We start from the raw sequence: 23320 nt of genomic DNA, 5'->3' as shown, positions 1-23320 counted from the left end.
CTTACTGACCTAATTAAGGGTAGTAAAAAAAACAAAGTATTTTAATACAGCCTTTAATAAAAATATAACAATAGTTGATGCGTATATTTAAGTGTAATCAAGATGATTTAATTCCTGAGGCTTTTTCGTGCAGATCCCAGCAATGGTCCCAGAACTGTGTCAGCCGCTGCTCGTGGTTCGCACAAAAGTGTTTGAAATCTCTCAACATGCGCATCTGAAATGTTTCATCACCTGTCGCCGGCTGCAACCATTTCCACTTCTTAGATATCATGTGGTTCCATGACCATAGGAAACCCATCTGAAACTGTTGTATCAATGATGCGTTTATCCTTTCGTTTATTTTCTATTCCCTATGTCTTTTTTAAACTTAAAACAATCGATTTATAAGTTAATAAAGGTACTAGCTCTCGCGCGCGACTCTGTCCGCGCGTAATTAAAAAAAGTCGTAATAAGTATAGTCTATGTGTACTTCCAGACTATGTTCTACATCTGTACCTAATTTAATTAAGATTCGTTGAGCCGTTCCGGAGATACCTTCAAATATCCATCCATCCATCCATCCAAACATTCGCATTTATAATATAACTAGCTTTTACCCGCGACTCCGTCCGCGCGGAATAAAAAATAGAAAACGGGGTAAAAAAAATCCGTTTCCTGGTTCTAAGCCACCTGTCCACCAATTTTCAGTCAAATCGATTCAGCCGTTCTTGAGTTATAAATAGTGTAACTAACACGACTTTCTTTTATATATATAGAAGTAAGAAGTAAGATGTAAGAAGAGTACTCACCCGCCTGCTATTGTCGAATTCATCTTTATTTTTATCGTTAACGTGCCACGAGATGTAGCCCTTGTGCGGACTGGCCGCCACGTCTGTGTGCACCGGGTACCTGTACATAACATTTATTACAATATACATTGAGTCTTGACAACCTACTTAGAACTTTAATTATTCTCGATTTTGAAAAAATAACATCGAGAAAGAAATAGCAGTACGCACTAGTTACTTATGGGCATATATGGGCAACGGTCGTCTCGCTATTTCTGCGAATTCAGGTGGCCGTTCACTCGTTAGTTTAAATAAGCTAAATAAACTGACTAAATAAGCTCTAATAATAATAATGCACTAAACCAATGTTTATGAGCCTATCCTACTCTTTCTTTGGTACTCTCTCTCTCTCTCTCTTTATCTTTACTTATTACAAAGTGACAAACGAGCAAGCGGCGACCCCGAAATAGCAACGAAACCGCTTAACATAGACATGTACATACTTTCTCTCTGTCTATTCCTCTCTCTATCGATAAGGTACATACTTTCAGTCTTTTCTCTCCTTTTCTGGCACACTCTTGCTCTCTCTCTTGCTGTGTATCTCTGTTACCTGTTGGCGTTGAGCAGCCTGTTGGGAGGCTTGTGGTGCGCGCGGCGCTCTGCGGCGGCTGCGGTAGGTATGAGGACGAACATGTTGCCGGTGACGTGAACATACAGCTGGTCGCCCACACCCTTGTGCATGGTGCTCTCTACGCACTTCGTGAACCCGAACCGACATGCGATCGCCTCCTGGAATAGAAACAGACGCTCCTCCCACGTCTCCTCCGGGAAACCTGTGGAAATACCTACCTTTTAAAAATATTGCTGCATTTTGGATTTAGTTACAGAATTTCATGGGACCTTTACTGTTATTAACTAATTATCACATCACTTAAAACACGTAAGTTATTTAAGAACGATATGTATACCTTCAAATAGAGCACTCTTCCCTCTAAGCAATGGCTCTTCATTGAGCGGTACATAAATCGGTCCTCGTAGGGGATCCGATTTCAATGTAAACGGTAACGCCAACGGATCAGCAGGGATTGGCACCATTTGTAAACGACAGTTCTGTGCTTTGCGAGCCCATCCTAATATCTATAAAATTAAACACCAATAATCAATTGAATACGCATAGGAAATAGTTGATCAAAGTTACTTGAAGAAAGAGCCATGTCTGTTAACCTTAACTTCTTGGATAGTGATGTAAAAAGCAGCACGTTACTTACAAGTTCAGCGACGATATTTCCGCTGGCGACTGCCCACTGTATGCACATCTCGTAGGCCTGGTCGGGTCGGAAGGTGGCCTGGTAGCGAGCATGTCCCCACTCTATGCGGTCGCTCTTGTTGCTCACGTCGATGTCCAGATGTGTGTTTTTATATAGAGGCACTGAATAATATCACCAATCAACTCTTACATACACTTATCAAATTACATGATCAGACGGCACTAGAGTTATAGACCTACAAATTTACTAACCCGGTGGGTAGAAATTAAACTAAATTATAACACATCATTAGAACCCTTGCAAAAGTCGAAAACAGTGTCACAAAAACTTCTCACATCGGGTCAAATAAATAAAAAAAAAGTAATGCAACCTGCACGTATCTGAGAGGAAATTCAAAGATATGTGTGAAGTCAACCAATCCGCACTGGGTGGTTGAGTAACTATAGCCTAGTCAACCCTAACTTGGGTAGGTTCCGAGTCCCTCGGTGGGGACGACGTATGTAAAAATTAGATTAAAACAATGACAATCTCACAGTCAGTATCGGCGGCGCGGCTCATGTACTTGGGGTCGATGTTGGGTGCAAGGAAGGCGGGGAGACCGGTGACGTCACGTGCGCCTGGCCCCGCCCCCGCGATGTCGCGAGCTCCCGGCCCCGTCACCGCCAATGGGGACCTCGGTCCCAACACTTCAACTTCCATCCATTCATTCTCGAAGCTCTGCAGGTCACCCAGCGGCTTCACGTAGTCACTTAGCTCTGAGAATTGTGATCATTTGTAAATCCTTCCGTTAAAGACTTCAATATAAACCTTGTATCTCTTATCTTATCTCTTATCACCTTTATCTTTCCTCTGCGGCAGAATATGGTACATATAGTAACCGACTACGAATCGTTTTGTCGTGTCACCCGAAGCATGACAAATCATCTTTTCTTGTAACATTCTCTGAAAATTACAAATTATTGTTATGACAAATTGATGATTTGTTCATATTTGCGTGCACACTTCACGTTCCAAGTCGATTTGAATGCACGATTTTTTTATCGAACTCGTATTTATATCGATTCTGCGTTTCGTACCTCCATAATAGTGGTTGCTTTTTCATATGTCATGCCTTCCATATTTGCCTGCAGCCAGTGTATGGCGTATATGGAGACGAAGGCATGAGAGGGCAGGCTGACCGTCTGCTGCAGGAAGCCCACACCCAGTGTCGGGTGTCGCATACGCTCGATTATCTCCGATAGACTAGCGTTTGCTTTCAACTTTGGCTCTATCACGCTGAAAGCCGAATTATTTTGTAGACTAAAACTATTGAATCAACCTCCAATACAGTGGGATTATTATAGAAGTGAAGAATCATTGTTTTTAAAATCAATTTTATGATTGTGGTAACTAAATCAAGAGTCAAATCGCACTTCGATTGAATATTTTGTGACATTATGTTAAATGACTTGTGTATTGTGTAAACTCACCCATCATCATACGTGTCTTCAGTTTCTCCTGTTTGTGATTGTGTCCGCTCGAGTACCGTTTTGGCAGCCGCCCTGAAATACACAGCTAGTCTTTTAATAAAATAATTAAGTTAAAACATTTAACAATGCATAAGCAATACGCATGCAAAGATCGAAAAGCGCAATATCAAAATAATAGATGTAGATGATATTAGGAAGAAGCAATAATTGGTTAAAATATATTCATAGGAGTAAAATGAGGTTCACATATTTATCAGTTTCTTTTAATTTATTAAGACATAAAAAAATCTACTTTTTTCTCTCACATACTTAGCACTTAGTTTGAAATAGAGTTGACATTGATAAAAGCGGTAAACCATTATATTTATTCTATACTTATTTTACAACAACATCCTTTGCAAAACTATTTGATTATAGAGCTGCGTTATATAGTTTTACGTATCTTGGCGGCTCTTAGCGTAGCGGGATGCGAGGGTAGAGTGCCGATCACTTTGGGCCGGCAAGGTACATGAAATGTATATAATACGTGAACCTTATTTCGTGTTAAATGGAATGTAAAAGCATGTATACTTACTTGTTGCATTGGCTAGTGTTTAGTGACTTAGTAGGTGATACTTGCTGCAATGAAACATTCGAAAAGGATAAGAAAACAAGCAACCGATAGAGATAGGGAAGAGCAAGCGTTGAAACAGAAAATGATAGCAGACATTTGAAATAATAATTTTAGTTTTACAATCTGTGACATCAGAAAAGCGTAATAAATTTTGTGAGTGTGTCAAAATTAATTCTAAATAGTGAGATACAAAGTGCATCTAAGCTGGCAACACTGCAAAATGAAACAGTTGAAAGTCTTTAAGGTTGTTAAAGTTTAAACTTCTAAAATGATAAAAATATTTTTATAAGAAAGGAATATAAGGCTACTTGTTAAGTAGCTCTTAATCGTTAAACTAAAAAAAAAACACAATAAGCTGTAATTTAATTACTACAATAATACATCATGTTCTACTCCTTTTTATACTGCTTTGCATAAATAAGAAATTTTATAAATATAAAAGACTAAAGACCTGTGAAAGGCTAGAGAGCGCTATAGCAAAAGCGAAAAATCAAAACCAAAACCAAACGCAACACCATAGAGTGAGAAAGAGATCAAAAATAAGCGGCTTGAAATAATTTTTACGTATGTAACGTACTGTAAATAACGTAATTATTTTAGTCATGTTAAAAATAACACCGGCTTGATTTTTTTAAAACATCTTCGTATAAATTATTTCATAATTCGGGGCGTATTAATCTGTATCGAGCGCACAAGTTTATAAATTTTAAGATATATTATGGTCATGGTGTTTTCTGATGACAACATTTTTTTGTACAACTATTTCGGCAGTGGAAATTCGTTTGTTAGACTTGTGCGCGCGATACGTATAGTGCGACAAACTTATCTGACGCTGTGACAACGCTGTTATCATGGTTCGGTCATAAAATATGTAAAACCAAGTTAACCAAAAAGGTCGCTGTACAAGACAGCAATAATCCGACAAGAATTTTTTTAGACATTGACAGACATCGCTAAGGATATATTGCGATTTGTTTTACTAACGGCGGGTTTCGACACAAGTTACACTTGTGTTAATACATATCGTCGATGGCAATATGTTAAAACAAGTGTTAGTGAAGTTCTGGGGTTATATTCACCAGGTGAGATAAGTTTGTCGGTCTTAGCATGTAATACATGTCATTTATACTGACATGGCCTCCATCCGGAGCCGCGGCCGGTCGGGCAATCGGGTGCTGCCGACGCGCTCCCTGAAGGGCGAGCTCACACCGCCCTGCTACATCACACAACACGCACCTTTACTCAACGACACGCACTTCGCCCATCATTAACACCCTAATCTAACAGTTATACACAGGTAGGCCTTTATTAAAATACAGATATATTTCGATCTTTAGTAGGTATGTGAAGGAGAGTTCAAAACATTCTTATATCTGCTGCAATCATCAATATCAAATAGTTTCAACAAAAACAAAAAAAATTGCCTCGCCACTAAAATTTTAATAAAAGGCTTACCTTTGCATTCAAATCTATACCCTAAATAAATCACAACAAAGTCTAATTTGATCATCCAACGCTAACAAAGGTGCATTTGGTGACGCCACATAATACAAATTAAATTAAATTTAACCTAAATTACGACACTACTTTATAAAGCTAGCAAACAAGTACAAGGTAAAAAAGTGCGGTCCGTGCATTTGCTTAACTTGTATTTAAGCGGTGCTCATATGTACGCATGTCACTTGAGTATGGGATAGCATATCAAATCTAATTAGTTTTTTCGTGAAGGTGATATACGTAAAAGCTTAAAGTCTTTACAATTGAAAACTACAGTTAAAAAGTTTATTATAAAGTGAAAGTTACGGTTAGTCTTTATGCAAGCGGAGTAAGGTTGAAAATTGAAACCGCTGCCTTTATAAATTTCATAGCGATGTTTTGGTAAGCTACTTGAGCTATCATTAATGATATTATGTCATTAAAATGTGTGAACGCCTTATTAGTTGGAAAAAAAAAAACTACATGCGACAGCAAAACATAGCCTACGCCGACCAAGAACCTTCTAAAACAACTACAAACGGTTGAAATTTAATAGCCAATTTTAACTGGCAACTTAAGAAGAAAATGATATACTTCGATAGTAGCTTAGAACTATTAACTACGATTAAAACAATAACGTAACCAATAATTTCATTAAGGTTAGAAAAATAGAGTGAAATATGGTTAAAAAGTTTCGATACTACGTATCTATTGCCAATAAATATATTCTACAAAACTCAATTTATTCTTCTATTTAATGGAGGTCAAATTACTGAAAATAAACATATATCTTTTGTTTTATATATGTACTTCTGATAGAAATTATTATCCATTGTAACATCTTTACTATTGTTTTTATGGGTCTGGAAATATCAAATAACATCATAGAGCTTTAGAAGTGAGCAGTGTTTTTGGTACGCAGATTTATAAAAAAAAAACAAAAGGGAAACTTGAGTCGTCAGACTTAGTCAAAGGACTATAACACAGCGCGTCATTTCTACTATACCGGACAATGTGATCTAATCAATTTTGATACTTGAAAACTAATTTTTATGGTAACAAAAAAAATCTCGAATAGTCGAAAAATCGTTGTCAAACTAATATCTACTGTGTGCAAAAAAGTTACAAAGCAATTGGACAACGTATTGGAATATAATCTGACTAACGCAAATAGCTGTTTTTAAATAGCGATTACTTTTAGCTGTATATGTTTCATAGCAGTATTTATTTAGGAAAATTTAACAAATAGATATAACTATCAAGATGTTGAAATCTATTAGGAGTGCACATAGCAGTATATTAGTTTGTAAACGTGTGTGTACATGTCCAGTATAGCGAGCGGTTGTGTCGGTACTTGTGTACCTGCGCGTTCCGCGTCAGGATGGAAGTGGAGTGCCGGCGACGCGTGGGGGCCGCCTCCGCCCCGCCCGCCGGCAGCGCCATCTGCAGCACATCCACTGTAGTCGCGCCAACATCACACCAAACACCCTCTACCTCCCCGCCAATCCCCGCCCGAACCCCCATTCCTTTCCCCCGTAATACCCTCTTCTCCCCTAACGCCGATCGTAACACGATTTTGTGTCTAACATCATGAGAGTATCGATCTTACTATATCCCCGATGCAAACACAATGTTATTGTTAAATGCAATGTAATATGTAATCGACATTGGTAATATTACAAGGCAATCTGAATGTGTAGGGAATAAAGATTTGTACAGTGTATGGCCATATCCTCTAAAAATATAAAAGAGGAGGTCTTTTTTACCAACTCTTGAGACATATTCTGTAAGGACTTTCTGGTAAATCCAGGTTGACTCAAACAGGAAATTGTACATCGTGTTCAAACAATTGGGCAAACAAACAAAATGCAAACATTTCATTACAATATGACATAATATACATAACTTTTTTGTACAAAATTATAACCCAATTTAAATAAGTATAAGATTTTAAAAAGTAAACAGAATTTTTCTATTATTCGTTTCCAAAAAAAAATATGTTCTATTGAAAATAAAAAATGATTTTACTTAAATCAACAAAATAAAACTCAACTAAAGTCGAAACCAGATGTTTAAAATTAACAAACTCAAGTATAGAATGTTGAAATTATTTTTTTACAAAACATTTCATTTATTTCGACGAGAATAGTTCATTTTAATAGTTTCATTCTAAAAAAATCTTATACTTAAAAATTGGATAAAAAGTATAATACATTTCATGCGATAGATTTCCTTTGCAAGAATAATTTCATGTTTGAGTTCTGTTAATTCAATCAAGAAATTATTTATATTAATTGATTTAAAAGAGGTAAGTGTATATTGTAACGTGCTTAAAACATGCAGTGCATTATAACTACGTGTTACATCTGTGCAATAAATCATGCCAACTACGTGTTACGTTGAAATATACAAGTGAGCAAACTGTAAACAATATCACATATTAATAAAAAAATATATGTACAAATATGTAGTAATAATTTTTTTATTTTTATTAAAGCATTGTTGATTTTAAAACTGGATTTGGATTCTATTCGATTGAAGCATTTTTTTTTTTGCAAATATCATATCAATATTTTATATAAATTGCGTGGAATTAAGCACAGAATACGAAATAATTTTATAAAGAGCAACTTCTGTGCCCAATTTTATTTATCAATTTGCAAATAATGTTTCGAGCTGTTTTCTTTATTTTACTGAAATAGCTTTTCAATATTTTATACATAAAAGTACAAAATCAATGCTAAAAATACTTTTAACTAATATTTTTCCTTTTACTGCTTCAAATTATAGAATTTAGGAATACTTACCCTCTGTTTGATAGGTCGTTTGACTTTATTGAAGTATAATTCTGTCATTTTGAGAAATCCATCTGTCAGTTGGTCCAAATCTTGACGCGTAGGCGTTGGGTAGATGTCACAATGTGTCGATTCATCTTCCAGTATTTGTTTGGTGGCTGGATTTGTCAGCGGTAATAATAAAGTTCTGAATCTCCAGTATTTTAGGGACTGAAATCATTAAATTGTAAAATAATGATTTGATCTAAGTTATATTATTACTTTTAAGAAACTTTTCCATAATCTAAATTTATTTGCCAACGCTCTTGTACAAGTATATTTGCACAAATTGCACTTTTGTAAAAATTACTTGCACAAATTGTACTTTTGTACAAATTATTTGCACAATTTCTTTGCACAAATGGCATGTTTTGTAATAATACAGCTTACCGTTACCTCTTCAAGTGCGAAGTCTGTGTCACCTCGGGTGCAGATGTAGTGGTCCATGTAGTTCCAGCTGTAGTTCTCTAGCTTTTCTGTAGTAAATGATACCCAGGATACCTCGTAGGTATCATGGTACGGCGCATGGAAACGATACCGGTAGTGAATGTTGAACGGAGGGTAGGGATGTCTGGAAAACAATGAATGTGAAAAATAAGGCTAGTTAATGTTGTGTATGATTAATAATTTATCTAGATTAAAAACGATGAAACAAGAAAAATTACAAGTGTAGGAAGAGATGTAAAGAGTAAGTTGGAAGCTTCTGCAATTTACATCAAATTATGAAGACAGGACGTTCTAAAAACAGTAATTTAAAAAAAAAATTGGAGTAAATTGTTTAAAAAAACTTTCTCACCTGGGTCGGTATCTCGTGACGGTGATGGTAGACCCCACCAGAGTGAGCTTATGGAATATTCTACCAATAGAGAGCAGGTATCGCTTGGTGGGCGCGGAGTTGGCCGGCTTGCCGTACTGCGGAGCCACCTTTGACGGCGGCGGGGCCGGCGTCGACGGACAATGAGATTCTATCACATCGTTCTCATTTACTCCCACAATTAACTGGAAACCCTGAGAAAGTTTAATAATATATATAGTAAAAAATTAACTTTGGGTCACTTTGGGTCCATCCATACTTGTTGTTCCTCTTCCTCACAGTCATAACCAGAAAATAAAACGTGATGTAATACTATTTATCTTTCTTCTTACTAATCTTACTAAAAAAAACTCACTTGAGCTAATCTCTGTGAGACGAGTTCCTTGAACACTTCGTTGGTTGTGAGCGGTTTCTTGTATATGGCGCGGTTCTGTGCGAAGTCGGCATTGACGTCATCGGGTAACAAGTTATAGTCCGACACCAGGTAGTCGTTCTGCAGAGATCTCTTGTCCGGGAAGTAATCCGTAGTGATGGGGAGACACGCTGGTATGGTGAGAGACTTCCAATCTACGCCTGTTTGTGATTTCAATTGGTTTTCTTAGTATATTTGTATTTAAATATGGAGTTTGTGAGTATTCCGTAAATACAACGGTTAAAAATCAAATAGTAATGCATAATTAGTTATTTTTATTTGTATATACATATTTTGTTAGTAGGTGCATTCACATAGTAAGTAATGCAGATGAACAAATAATTTGTGATTATTTAAAATACTACATATACCATATTTCCCATAATATAATGTATATGTCAAAATATATTGAATAATTATAGTTAAGCATATTTTTAAAAATAAAGTTAAACAACTTAATATGGATATGCTACAAACTTTAAGGTAAACGGCCTTTATATAAGTATATAGTAAGCAAGAAATAACATGCATTATCGTTAAAAAGCCAAGCAAAGAAGTTGTAAAAAGCATGTCCATATTAATTACATAGTTGTTGCTTTCGGCTAATAATACTCTACAATACTTAAAAAAAAAACGAAAACTACAAAGCATTTTCAATATTTCAAGACACGGTCCTGGCACAAATTAAATGAAGCGTGAAAAAAATTAAATGATTGCGTTCAATCTCCCCGTGTTTAAAATTGTTACATACGTATTGGATTTGCTACAAATTAACTACGAAGCGATTGCATGTTATTTTTTAGTGTCCGACCGAAACAGGATTTTTGAACTTTTTCGAATCGTAAATAGACGAATTAAAATTACTCAGGCGGCTGCAATTTACTACATTTAACTATGAAATCTCTGATTTACTCATATATATATGTTACGGACAGCTACGGCATTAGCCCCCATGCCATTAAGCCCCCATGCCCGTTGCGGGGAATGAAGCGGTGAGAGGGGAGGGGGCAGTAAGCGTGGTGGGGGAAGTGGCGCCACATGCAAGCCCCGCCTACAACGTCAAAGCGCGCTTAGGCCCCCTTCGAGCTAAGCCCCTCAAGAAATCTGATATACGGCGATGTGGCGGGCATGCGGGGCAGCTCTCTCTCCAGCAAGCAAGAAGCAGTACCTCAGCGACTTAGTGATTCAGTGCGGGACTCAAAGTGTGATTTATACTGTAAATTCCGTGTACTTTTTATTGTAATAACATAGTTTAATAGTAAATTCTTATCTTGCAAAACAGTTTTATTCAATACAGTCCACTTTCGAGTAATCTATCATCAACAGTTCTTTGGTCATTCGACGCCGGATCAAGCAAGAAGAATTATCGAATAGTTAGAACAGACGAACGTCTTATCTAGTTTCAAAAACCGCGTTTACGCGGCCGGATCGTTACCACCTAACGGTGACAAACGGTAACTGTCTGGTAACGCCTTTTGGCGGATCGGCAACGGCAACCAATGCGTGCGTCTCTTTAGAGACGATAGGAAGCCGCAACGAGGGATAAAATGCCACTAACAAGAAGCATGAAGAAACAAGATAACGCGCCCGTCGAAGTACACGTGTTCGAACACACGCCCGCGTCGCCTTCCGCCAACGCCGCGTCTCGTGCCGACACCGGAGCCGTGCCCGCGCCCGTATTTACGTACAACACCGACTTCATCCCGCAGCCGACGGAGGCGAGTTCAACCGCGCCGCGAACCGACGCGCTCGCCATGACCGAAAATCCGTCGAGTGAGTTATTGTTAGGGGAAACAACGCCGGTGAGACGTAATGTCGAAACAGGGCCCGCGCCTTATGCACATGTAGCTCGGTCGGTTAGATCTACCGCGAGTTCGAACGCCGCGTTACGAGACATGGAATATAGGGCCGCAAAGGAACTCGCTGAGATAAGAAGAAAACGTCTTGACTTGACTCGAAGAGGAATTAGTCAAGAAAAAGCTAGCTAGGGACGTCGCGCAGATTGAAGCGAATAGTGTAGTTTCCGCGAACGATTTAGAAGATAGCCGCGTTTCGTTATGGGTAGAAAATGTTAACACCATACGGGGGGAGCCCCCCTCCTCACCGCTTCCGCAACCCGCGAACCGCGTTAAGGGCTCACGAATAGGGCTAGATTTAGAACCTGCGCTATTAGGTAGAATAAACGCACGGGTCGGGATAGAGGAGAACGAACGCCGCAATCGTGAGCACTACGCAAACCGCGACATCGCGCCGGGAGAGAGTCGCCACTTAAGATCGTGTCAAAAGTCGTGAGTTACCCGTATTCAGTGGATCGGCAGTGGAGTGGCTCGCGTTTAAAACCGCGATGAAAGAGTCAACGGAATTATACGGTTTTACACACGCCGAGAATATGGGAAGACTACGTGTCTGTTTACGTGGGGAAGCTAGAGACGCAGTATCCGCTTTGTTATTTACGGAAAGCGATCCGCAACAGATAATGCGAACGTTGGAGCAGTGCTTCGGCCGAACGGAGACGATTATCGATAGAGCAATAGAAGATCTCAGACGCCTACCGAGGCTCGGCCAGACCGCACCAGAGTTGAATAGTTTTGCTGTTAAGCTTCAGAACATAGTGTGTATAATACGCAATGTAGACGGCAGAGGGTATCTCCGTAACCCTATGTTAGTGAGATATGTGAGCGATAGATTAAGTCCGCATCTTCGATCGAGATGGTGTGATTACGCTGAAGACTTCGGCACCATCGAAGAACCGGAAATCGTGACCATGTCTAAATTCCTGATGAGAGAAGCTGACCGCGCGTTAAGCCACGCCTACACCGCAACACCGTTTGTGAAGACAGAGACAACGTCGCGCCGTGAGAAGCCACGAGAAGCCACAATACTAACCATTACACCGGTCAAGAGTGAGACAAAACATTGTCTCTGTTGCGGCGGACAACACGGCGTAAAAGAATGCACGAAGCTGTCAAACATGAGTGTTAAAGAAAGATGGTCGTGGGCGCAAGAACATAAAGTCTGCTTCAACTGCTTACGGAGCCGGCATCGACGCTTCGCATGTAAGGAAAAGCGATGCGGTATCAACGAATGCTGGGGTCGGCATCACGAACTTTTACATGCCGAGAGGGCGTCGCCGACAGAACAAGAGGGCAGCGCGACCGAAGAAACCGCACTCGTCGCGTCAACGTCGGCAGTGTGCGAATCGGCTTTACTAAAGGTGTGCCCGGTACTGATACGCGGACCAGAAGGCAGGGAGATAGCCACCTACGCGCTACTTGACGAGGGTTCGACTATATCTCTGATAGATGAGCAACTGGCAAGAGAAATAGGCGCAAATGGACCGACGCGTAAACTTAGCATCCGCTGTGTATCGGCGACGAACGATCACCCGAATAGTCGTATCGTCAACCTTACTGTTAGAGGAAAAAGACAAGAAAAGTCACACGAAATTAAGGCTAGAACAGTGAAGAGTCTAGCCGTCGGGGTGCAAACCGTGAGTACCGAATATTTGCAGTTAAGTCACCTACACGGTTTGCCAAAATACGTCTGCTTTACAAACGCGAAGCCTAAGTTATTGATAGGAGCAGACAACTGGCACTTAATTATATCGCGTAATATACGAATCGGACGTCGCAACGAGCCTATCGCGGCGAACACATTACTCGGTTGGGTGATACAGGGGTCAACGCCGCGAAGAGTAAGTGAAGAAGATCACGGAACTGTACTTCACATTCGCTCGACCTACTCACCGAGACCCGAAGACAGAAGCCGCGCGAACAAAGACGACAAGATTAACGCATTGTTAAAGAGGCGGTACGACATCGATTCATTAGGTATATCGCTTATCACAAAACCGCGTCATTTGGAAGAACGTGCCTTAAATAGATTCAACGATACGGTTCGCAAGATCGACGGTCGATACAACGTCGGACGGCCTTGGAAAGAAGATGACGTGAAGAATACCACGAAGGAAGTCATCGAGGTGCATGCGAACGCCGGCTTTGTTTTAGCGAGTTGGAATTCAAACAAACTCGAGGCGTTAAGCGCAGTGATGTCAATATTTGACCCATTAGGACTTCTCAGTTACATAACGATAACTGCGCGGGAAGAGTTCCAGAGCTGGCTATACGCCATAAGAGATGCCGCAACACTTCGTCTGCCGCGCTGTTACGCGTCTACGGGGGGAGTTGTCGAACGCCAACTGCACGCATTTAATGACGCGAGCGAAAAAGCATACGCGACGGTGGCCTACTGGCGAACGCAATACGAGGACGGATCGGTTAGAGTTTCGTTAATAGGCGCGAAAGAAAAGGTACCTCCGATTAAGGCACAAGGTATACCGCGCTTAAAACGACGAGCTAGTTTAAAACGGGCTCGATTAGCCGGCGCGATTCAGACCGAGCATCGAATTAAAGCTCAGAAAGTACGACTGTGGAAAGATTCGCTAACCCTGCTTGTCGAGATTAGGAATTGTACGTCACGATATAGTCCGTATGTAGCGAATCGGTCAGGTTTATGCCTAGTATTTCATAATACCCGACTGAGACCGACGGTACGCGAAGTTGAACGAAGTTGTATGATATGTAAAGTGCGAAAAGCAACACCGCGGCCGGTAGTAACGGGTGATTTACCATCGGAAAGATTAGGCGAGTACGCAAGACCCTTTACATATACGGGTGTAGATTATTTCGGACCGTTAACAGTAACAATCGGCCGACGTCGTGAGAAAAGATGGGTAGCGTTGTTTACGTGTTTAACAACTCGCACGTTACGTTTAGAGTTAGTCTACAGTCTTACGACAGACTCAGCGATAAAGGCGTTAAGGCGAATGGCGGCGCGGCGCGGGTGGCCACGCGTCGTCTACTCCGACAACGGGACGAACTTCCGAGGGGCGAGCAAGGAGATCAACGAGGCAACAGCGGATTGGGAACCGGCACTCCGGGAATTCGCACTTACTCGTCGCTTTGACTGGAAATTCATCGCACCGGGAGCGCCTAACCAAGGAGGAGCATGGGAGCGCTTAGTGCGTTCCGTTAAATCGACACTCCAGAGTACGCTGAGAGAAAAACATCCGAAGGAAGACACCCTGACGACCTTAAGAGCCAGAGGTATATCAAAAAGGACAGAGGACATTATCCCGAGGCCACGCGATATGGTCACCATCGCCGACGGTCACCTCCCTCGTAGTGTATGGCCTCGGGGAATCATTACAAGAACGTTCCCGGGACCTGACGGAATAGTAAGGAACGTCGAGATGAAGATGAAGACATGCGATGGGCTGCTCAGAAGACCAGTCAGAAAGGTAGCTGTCCTCCCGACTCCAGAAGAGGCTTCGATATCTACGCCGGGGGGAGAATGTTACGGACAGCTACGGCATTAGCCCCCATGCCATTAAGCCCCCATGCCCGTTGCGGGGAATGAAGCGGTGAGAGGGGAGGGGGCAGTAAGCGTGGTGGGGGAAGTGGCGCCACATGCAAGCCCCGCCTACAACGTCAAAGCGCGCTTAGGCCCCCTTCGAGCTAAGCCCCTCAAGAAATCTGATATACGGCGATGTGGCGGGCATGCGGGGCAGCTCACTCTCCAGCTAGCTAGTAGCAATATCTCAGCGACTTAGTGATTCAGTGCGGGACTCAAAGTGTGTTTAATTCTGTAAATTCCGTGTACTTTTTGTTGTAAATCAAAGTTTAATAGTAAATTCATTCTCTTGCAAAACAGTTTTATTCAATACAGTCCACTTTCGAGTAATCTATCATCAACAATATAGTTTTACTAAGCACTAACACTTAAAAAAACTTATACTACTTGATATAAGCTAGACTTTCGGAGCAGCCGAGATTTTAAAGATGTATTTCAACCGCCGTAAACTAAATATTAAAAAAAAAAACTTCGGTTGGACACCAATATTATTACAACACCTCCGCAAATTATATACTTAATAAGGCTTCGCCGCAATTGCTACATAATGCAATTCCATTAAATTGTTATATCAAACCTATTTCTTGGTTCGCTTAACGCCGCAAATGTTCCCACGCGAATGAAGACATACAATGCGGCGATTTCATGAAACATTAGAAATGACATGATTGTTTAATAAAACATATACATGGTTGATAAAAACAAATATTATACACAAATTCGTCACTGCCTTTTAAAAGCTTAAAAACACCATAAAAAATGAATAGAATAAACGAGTGCACCCACAAGATAAATTTTATGTCATATTACTACATATTTTATGTGTAAAAATTATATATATAGTATGTTATATATTTACGTATGATATTTTACATTAAAGCTGGGGTCATAAACTGATATGATAAAAGTAACAAATATATAATTGTAACATAAATTGCACAGAGAAGGATGTGCAGTGCGGTACGATGAATCATATATAAAAGTAGCTGTCGTCCGTGACTCCGTCCGCGTGGAATTAAAAAAAAACATAATAAGTAGCCTACGTTTTCTTCCAGACTATGATTTAAATCTATACCAAATTTCATCGAGATACGTTGAGCCGTTCTGGAGATACCTTCAAACAAACATCCATCCATCCAAACATTCGCATTTATAATATTAGTAAGATAGAATCTTTGCACACATACATTTTACATATTAGGTTTAAAAAGTGAAATTTTATAGAAATGGTAAAGTAATAAATAAAAACCTTGGGCCAAAATAACATATTTTATTACGTATTTATCTGCACCTTACATTTAATTTTGTTATTTTTGTTTCCTTAAAATCATATTAATTAAGATAATCTGCACTAACAACGACTTGAATAAAAAAAAATGTAACTAAAAAATGTTTCGATTTTAGGCAACTATGATACTTTGTTGAGCAATAATTTTGATTTTAATTATATTTATTGCCAATGTATGTAGGAATAAATCAAGAAAATCGTGCCAGGACCATGCAAAATGAAAAATTAATTGAAATGTGATGCTTTTTTATAAATAGTTTGTGACCCCTGATTAACATGATATGAACAGATGACAATGTTATTGTGTTACAGATCCATTCTGGTGCAGTTAGTTTAGGTTTAAACATTGATAGTATTACTGTTTATATATTGAAAATATACAGAAACAAAATCAATTAAGGAATTATAAAATTTAATAAAAAACGTGAATCAAATTAACAATTAATTTATAATCCATCTAATATACAAATCATATTTCTAACTTAACCACAAAAAATACTGAAATAAAATAATGAAAGCATTGAAAGATAAATTATATAAGTTAAGAAATACTAACCTGTAGTTAATGCAGGAGTCCATTCTTGTTCGCCCGTAGCGCCCCACAATAGAGCGAGGGAGGCGTTGTTTGTGGTCGAAGTTGTGGTAGTTATGTTCATCCCGCTCACTCCTGTGCCCATCCCGCTGGCACTCAGTACACTCGTGCCCAACACACCGAGTGCCCCGGACGCGCTAATCATGCGCTTACGACTACTCATTATGTTACCTATATCATATCATCCGGTCAAAATAAATATCGAAGCTACGATAATTCGCATACAGCTAAAAATTGATAGGAATGTTTGGAACAACATCTATATCTATATATATAAAAGAAAGTCGTGTTAGTTACACTATGTATTTATAACTCAAGAACGGCTGAATCGATTTGACTGAAAATTGGTGGGCAGGTAGCTTAGAACCAGGAAACGGACATAGGATAATTTTTACCCCGTTTTCTATTTTTTATTCCGCGCGGACGGAGTCGCGGGTAAAAGCTAGTCTATATATATAAAAGAAAGTTGTGTTAGTTACACCATTTATAACTCAAGAACGGCTGAATCGATTCGACTGAAAATTGGTGGGCTGGTAGCTTAGAACCAGGAAACGGACATAGGATAATTTTTACCCCGTTTTCTATTTTTTATTCCGCGCGGACGGAGTCGCGGGTAAAAGCTAGTCTATATATATAAAAGAAAGTTGTGTTAGTTACACCATTTATAACTCAAGAACGGCTGAATCGATTCGACTGAAAATTGGTGGGCAGGTAGCTTAGAACCAGGAAAAGGACATAAGATAATTTTTACCCCGTTTTCTATTTTTTATTCCGCGCGGACGGAGTCGCGGGTAAAAGCTAGTCTATATATATAAAAGAAAGTCGTGTTAGTTACACTATTTATAACTCAAGAACAGCTGAATCGATTTGACTGAAAATTGGTGGGCAGGTAGCTTAGAACCAGGAAACGGACATAGGATAATTTTTACCCCGTTTTCTATTTTTTTATTCCGCGCGGACGGAGTCGCGGGTAAAAGCTAGTATATATATAAAAGAAAGTCGTGTTAATTACACTATTTATAACTCAAGATCGACTGAATCGATTTGAGTGAAAATTGGTGGGCAGATAGCTTAGAACCAGGAAACGGACATAAGAAAATTTTTACCCCGTTTTCTATTTTTTATTCCGCGCGGACGGAGTCGCGGGTAAAAGCTAGTTTTACATGAAACCTGAAGAGTACAAATTGATAATCTGTTTAGAAAGACAATTATTGTACTTAAGCATAACATTTGACCTTGTTTATTTTAAATGCGAGTTTCATAGATTTTTTCTGGTTCACATTAAATGGTGACCAAACATCCCTACCAATTGTTAGCTCTATGCGAATAATTATAGCTTCATCCCTTAATTTCGCTTAATTTGACTGACCTAATAATTGTTTTTTATATTTTTGAGATATTTTTATGACAGTTAAAACATATTTTTATAACTTTTGATTTTAACATGAATAATGTCTTCGTGAAATTCCACTGCCTTTACATATTCGTTCTCTCTCTTCATTCCGTTTTTTTTTTTAAATACTGATTTATCAATTTATATTATTATCGAGTTTATTAAGTTCATAAAATAAACAACACATCCAAAAAAAAATCAGAGTTCAAACAATTAAAAAAAATAAACAAATTATATTACGATTCAATTACAAATTACAATAAAAAATCCTTAACCGAAATTTATACAACACAATAAAGTAAAATAAAGCTACTTATGAAACCCGTTACCTCAATTGTAATAAAGATAGCTACTATCTTACCATCAACTTGATATACAGGGTGATTGTTATTTATTATAGATGAACCAGTATCTTTGGTAATATTGTCGTAGCAGTCGTCCTCATTCCTGGAGGCAGGCTCGCCCGCGGGCCGCGCTTGGTAATGATGTTGTTGGATTAGAACACCCTTTGGACCTACAAAAAAAATAACAAAAATACGCCATTAATTCACAATTTAATTGTCAAAAGCAAAAAAAAAAATATATAAAAATTAAAAACAAATGTAAAGGGTGTTAAATTTTTCGGCGACATAACTAAACCAATGAATTTTAAGCTACATATTTAACTAACATTAAAGCCTTAAGTTACGTAACAATAACTAAAAATGTTTACCTTTTGGGAAGATATGTGTCCATCTTCTCCTATTACTTGTTAGTTTGACTTTAACATGTGAGGGATCAAACGGGTTGATGAGAGCGCGGCCTGTACGTATGACCGGTTTGTTAGAAGATATGGAGCTACGAGGTGATAAACGATTGATGGAACTTGGAGAATCTGTCGTATCGCTTGTAGACTCGAGACCGCCGAATTTATCTATAAAAAGTTAGACATTTTCTTTATATGTTACTTAGATAGAGCCACTACAAAAATTTTGGGACACCCTATATATCAAATAAACTTCTTACGAACTCCAAAACCTTAAGATACATACTTCCTCCAGTCAACATATCGCCCAGACTATGATGTATGTCTGGGTCAGACATTTTCCTGTGATGTAAAACCGAAGTGGGCGGACTTTTACGGCTTATCTCAAGACCGGCAACAGATGTCTTCTTTGTGCGTTTGTGTACTCTTTGAACACTGTGGAAAAAAACTAGGATAATTGTTAAAATGTAACAAATGTATAAAAGCAAAAAGTATATATGAAATTTCATCTGATATGCTTTAATTTTATATTTCTTTTAGTCTGATGCTGTGCAAAAATGGAACAAAAAGGGTCTCTTATTTAATACCCATTTAAAAATCTATTATGGTTAATTTTATGAGTATTTATAAAATAGACATAAGAACATACCATGTACTATGTGCAGGCGGCAATTGAAATATTTGTGCATCATATGCATCGTAATCAAATATAGAATTGTGCATATATTCATCCTCTTTAACTAACTTTCCTTTCACTTCATCTTCGTACATCTTTTTTAAAGGCTCTTGACTCATTCTCGGTGGTAACTTTATTCTCGGTATGAAATTTGAGTAAGCAACTTTTTTATTAGTCGAATAAAATGATAAATTAATCCAATGAGGCATTGAATAATCATCTATTGAGTTTACACCACTATCTTTGTTGTGAAACTTTAACAATGGTACAGCATGTAGAGGTTGTTCACCGACACACACTAAGTCACTGCCTACACCATTATCAATGATTCTCTGTTTTGTCACATTCGTTAGTTCTCGATCGACTTCAAATACTCCAACACCGGGAGTTATTACTACGCTTAACTGACCAGTGCGATCGAAACATCTATCCAAATAGTGTTTCTCAAACACTGAAATTAAGATAAACAATTTATTAATAAATATTTAACTAATAATAGCTTTTACCCGCGACTTCGTCCGCGCGGAATAAAAAAAAATGCACACAAGATAAAAAAGTTCCTATGTCCGTCTCCTAGTTCTAAGCTACCTCTCCATCAATTTTCAGCTAAATCAGTTCGACCGATCTTGAGTTATAAATAGTGTAACTAACACGACTTTCCTTTATATATATAGATTAAAAATGAGAATGTGTAGATGGATGGATGTTTGTTTGAAGGTATCTCCAGAATGGCTCAACTGATCTTGATGAAATTTGGCATAGATGTGGAGCATAGTTTGAAACCATTGTGTACAGCATAAATATACTTACTACAAAAAGCTATCTAATATCAGAGCATTGGTAAATGTTGATGATGATAAATAGTTTCTGAATTGAGACATTCTTTAAATTTTTGCAATACTTTATTACACAAATTGTTTGAATAATCTTACGAATATTATAAATGCGAATGTTTAATTGGATGGATGGATGTTTGTTTTAAGGCATCTCCGGAACGGTAAATGGATCTTGATGAAATTTGGCACAGATGTAGAACATAGTCGGGTAGAACATATAGGCTACTTATTATGTTTTTTTTTTAATTCCGCGCGGATGGAGTCGCGGTGTACAGCTAGTGTATCTATAAGAATAAATAAAACTTGCCATTCAAACTCATATTCAGTACTTCAAGGAAATTTCCTTGAGCTGCAGTGGAATTGATAGCAGTGGGTATTTCCATGTTGGCTCTCTCGTGGTATTGGAGAACTATTTTCTGGTAATCTGTAAACAGTCTTCTTAACTGGAGCAATACATTTGACCAGTCATCATATCTCTCATTTTGTACTGCAACTCTGCAAATATTTTACTATTTAATTTATAGAATGAATAAAATATTAAAACTATTTTCGATTTAATTTCATTACATTTTCATTGAGCAATTAATCTATTAAAAAGGAAACTTAAGAACCTATAAAAATCTTCATAATATCTCCCCCTGTAATCTTTCTGCAAGCATTCCTTCATGTGTTGTGGGAATTCTTCCAATGATTTGGCTTTATAGAATGTTCTAGAGAATAGGACTATTGTTACTTCATGATTACTGCCATTTTTCTGCAATAATTGATTAAAATAGTTCTTAAGTGACTTCAAAACTCATCTTACTAATATTATAAATGCAAATGGATGGATGGATGGATGTTTGTTTGAAGTTATCTCCGAAACGGCTTAACGGATATTGATGAAATTTTGCACAGATGTAGAACATAGCTGGAAGAATACATAGACTACTTACTATGTTTTTTTTAATTCTGCGCGAACGGAGTCGCGGGCGACAGTTAGTTGTAAAATAAGACTACATTTATTTAACCTATCCAATTGTTGAATAATTATTTTGTTATCAGAGGATTAAGGGTCACAGTTGTGATATAAGGTCAATTCAATAAACAAATAAACAGAATACATTAAACTATGATAACATAAATGTGAATCATATGAATTAATAAATATTGTAATTAAAAACTAAATTAAAACTGAAATACAAAAGTTTATTATATTATAATAAAATAAAATGATATATAAAATGCTAAATACTGAAAATTTATAAACATACCTTCCATTTCGCAAAAAGATCAGCAAGGAAGCCATTGACTGCCTTTTCAAAGTATAAATCACCATGTATATCAAAGTCCCACATTTCGGATGACATTTGTATAAACAAGTACACCATAGATGTTGAAGATCTAAACACAATCTTTGTATCTTCAGTGATAACACCACAAGCGACACGATCACCTTGTGACCACATTTCATATACTTGACATCGAATAGCACCTCCGCAATATTCTATTTTCTTATTCAAATACACACACGTGCTTACCTTTAAACAATAAACAGAAGTAAATAAAAAACATGTTAGATATGCCATTTCAACCCATCTGACAAAAAAAGTTACTTGTCTTTGGATGATAACTTTTTTTATTACATAGATTGAAATATGTTCACCTTTATTGCATTACGTATGATTACTCACCAAATGATTTTTTAATCTCCACATTTCTGATCTGCCCATATACTGATCTTTAAAGGTAACTTCCACTGAATCTAATGCCACATCTGCTACATTTACAATGTTCACATATACATCAGCAAATGTTCTCAGCTGAAAAGTAGTTGCTATACTTTGTTCCACACTTATAGTATCTGGAAGTTTTAATTATCTTTTTCAAATAGATATAGAATAATGTTAGAAAAATTAAATCAAAATGTATTTTACTGTGATAAAAAGACATAGAAAAATAGAATTGGAGATAAAACAATATTTAACCTTTTCCCTTACAAAAACTTACCTTTAACCGCCCGACTAGGCGCTTCCACTTTGGGCACCTGTAGGAGCAACCTGGGATAGTCATTTTCAGGATGATATATTTCAACAATATCCTTTTCTTTTAGTCCTGGATAATCTTTCAGATTAATTATTAGATCCTCAGCTGTAAATTATTATTGACAATGAATAATTGAGTCTAAATATGAATAATATTTTTCCCAAAACCAACTTACGGCTGAAACTAGATTGATGGACAATAAGCTTGAAGAATTTCATTTTTATTTAATGTTTCTTCTCTAGCTGGACCAAAGCATCTTCGAGGTTTTGACAAAATGTCCTTTGGTGAGATTATAAGTTTTCACTTAATTGTACTGTAGTTTAATAAAATTATTCATATGATGTATTCAATGAAAGAATATAAACAACGCGATTGCAAATATTTTACAACTGAATTGAAAAAGTAAGTATAGGCAATAGAATACTCGAATAGAAACAAAATGTTCACAATACATTAGCTAAGTGCTTAGATACCTCACGTAATATTTGCAAAGAAACAAAGGAGAATATTAAATAATACAACAAACTTTGTAAGGATAACTATACTGTCGCAATGTACATATACAAAATTTAATGTTATTTGCGTATTGATTAGATTGTGACAAACAAATGTGATGTTTTACATGACATAATATGACACATTCGTTGTCAATTTGACAAAAAATGATTTGAGTAGACAGTTAACGAACGGTTTTTAAAAC

General features: G+C 37.7%; 1 protein-coding gene across 11 annotated transcripts; it reads right to left on the bottom strand.

Moving 5' to 3' along the window:
- Positions 1-37: 37 nt before the first annotated feature.
- On the bottom strand, positions 38-23219 carry LOC106718524 (GATOR complex protein Iml1). Of its 11 annotated transcripts, none has more exons than XM_045677748.1 (27): positions 22796-23219; positions 22585-22725; positions 22269-22438; positions 21849-22115; positions 21207-21349; positions 20903-21090; positions 19733-20210; positions 19370-19518; positions 19051-19251; positions 18700-18852; positions 16910-17116; positions 15643-15657; positions 9597-9814; positions 9224-9435; positions 8818-8998; positions 8401-8598; positions 6956-7036; positions 5251-5333; positions 3505-3576; positions 3112-3310; positions 2872-2977; positions 2569-2790; positions 2036-2196; positions 1736-1904; positions 1378-1600; positions 789-888; positions 38-304 (listed from the first exon to the last, which is right to left on the bottom strand). In XM_045677748.1, exons 1-27 carry the CDS (start codon positions 22836-22838, stop codon positions 98-100), a joined length of 4587 nt encoding a protein of 1528 aa, XP_045533704.1. In that variant the 5' UTR covers positions 22839-23219; the 3' UTR covers positions 38-97. The 11 variants fall into 11 exon arrangements, with proteins under 11 accessions (XP_045533704.1, XP_045533707.1, XP_045533705.1 ...); XM_045677751.1 differs by having other exon boundaries at positions 38-298; XM_045677749.1 differs by having other exon boundaries at positions 5251-5330.
- Positions 23220-23320: the final 101 nt, after the last annotated feature.

This window comes from Papilio machaon, chromosome 4 (genome assembly GCF_912999745.1).
Source record: "Papilio machaon chromosome 4, ilPapMach1.1, whole genome shotgun sequence".
Classification (NCBI taxonomy): domain Eukaryota; kingdom Metazoa; phylum Arthropoda; class Insecta; order Lepidoptera; family Papilionidae; genus Papilio; species Papilio machaon.
The sequence above is the reverse complement of the archived record's forward strand: the minus strand, read 5'-3'. Positions and strand labels throughout refer to the sequence as shown.

Excerpts from the sequence above, each read along its gene's own strand:
- LOC106718524 (XM_045677748.1), bottom strand. The coding sequence starts at position 22,838 with ATGAAATTCTTCAAGCTTATTGTCCATCAATCTAGTTTCAGCC. Across the intron at positions 22,439-22,584 it reads GCCTAGTCGGGCGGTTAAAG|ATACTATAAGTGTGGAACAA; the intron begins GTAAGTTTTTGT and ends TAAAACTTCCAG. Across the intron at positions 7,037-8,400 it reads AACGACCTATCAAACAGAGG|ATGGCGCTGCCGGCGGGCGG; the intron begins GTAAGTATTCCT and ends GATGTGCTGCAG.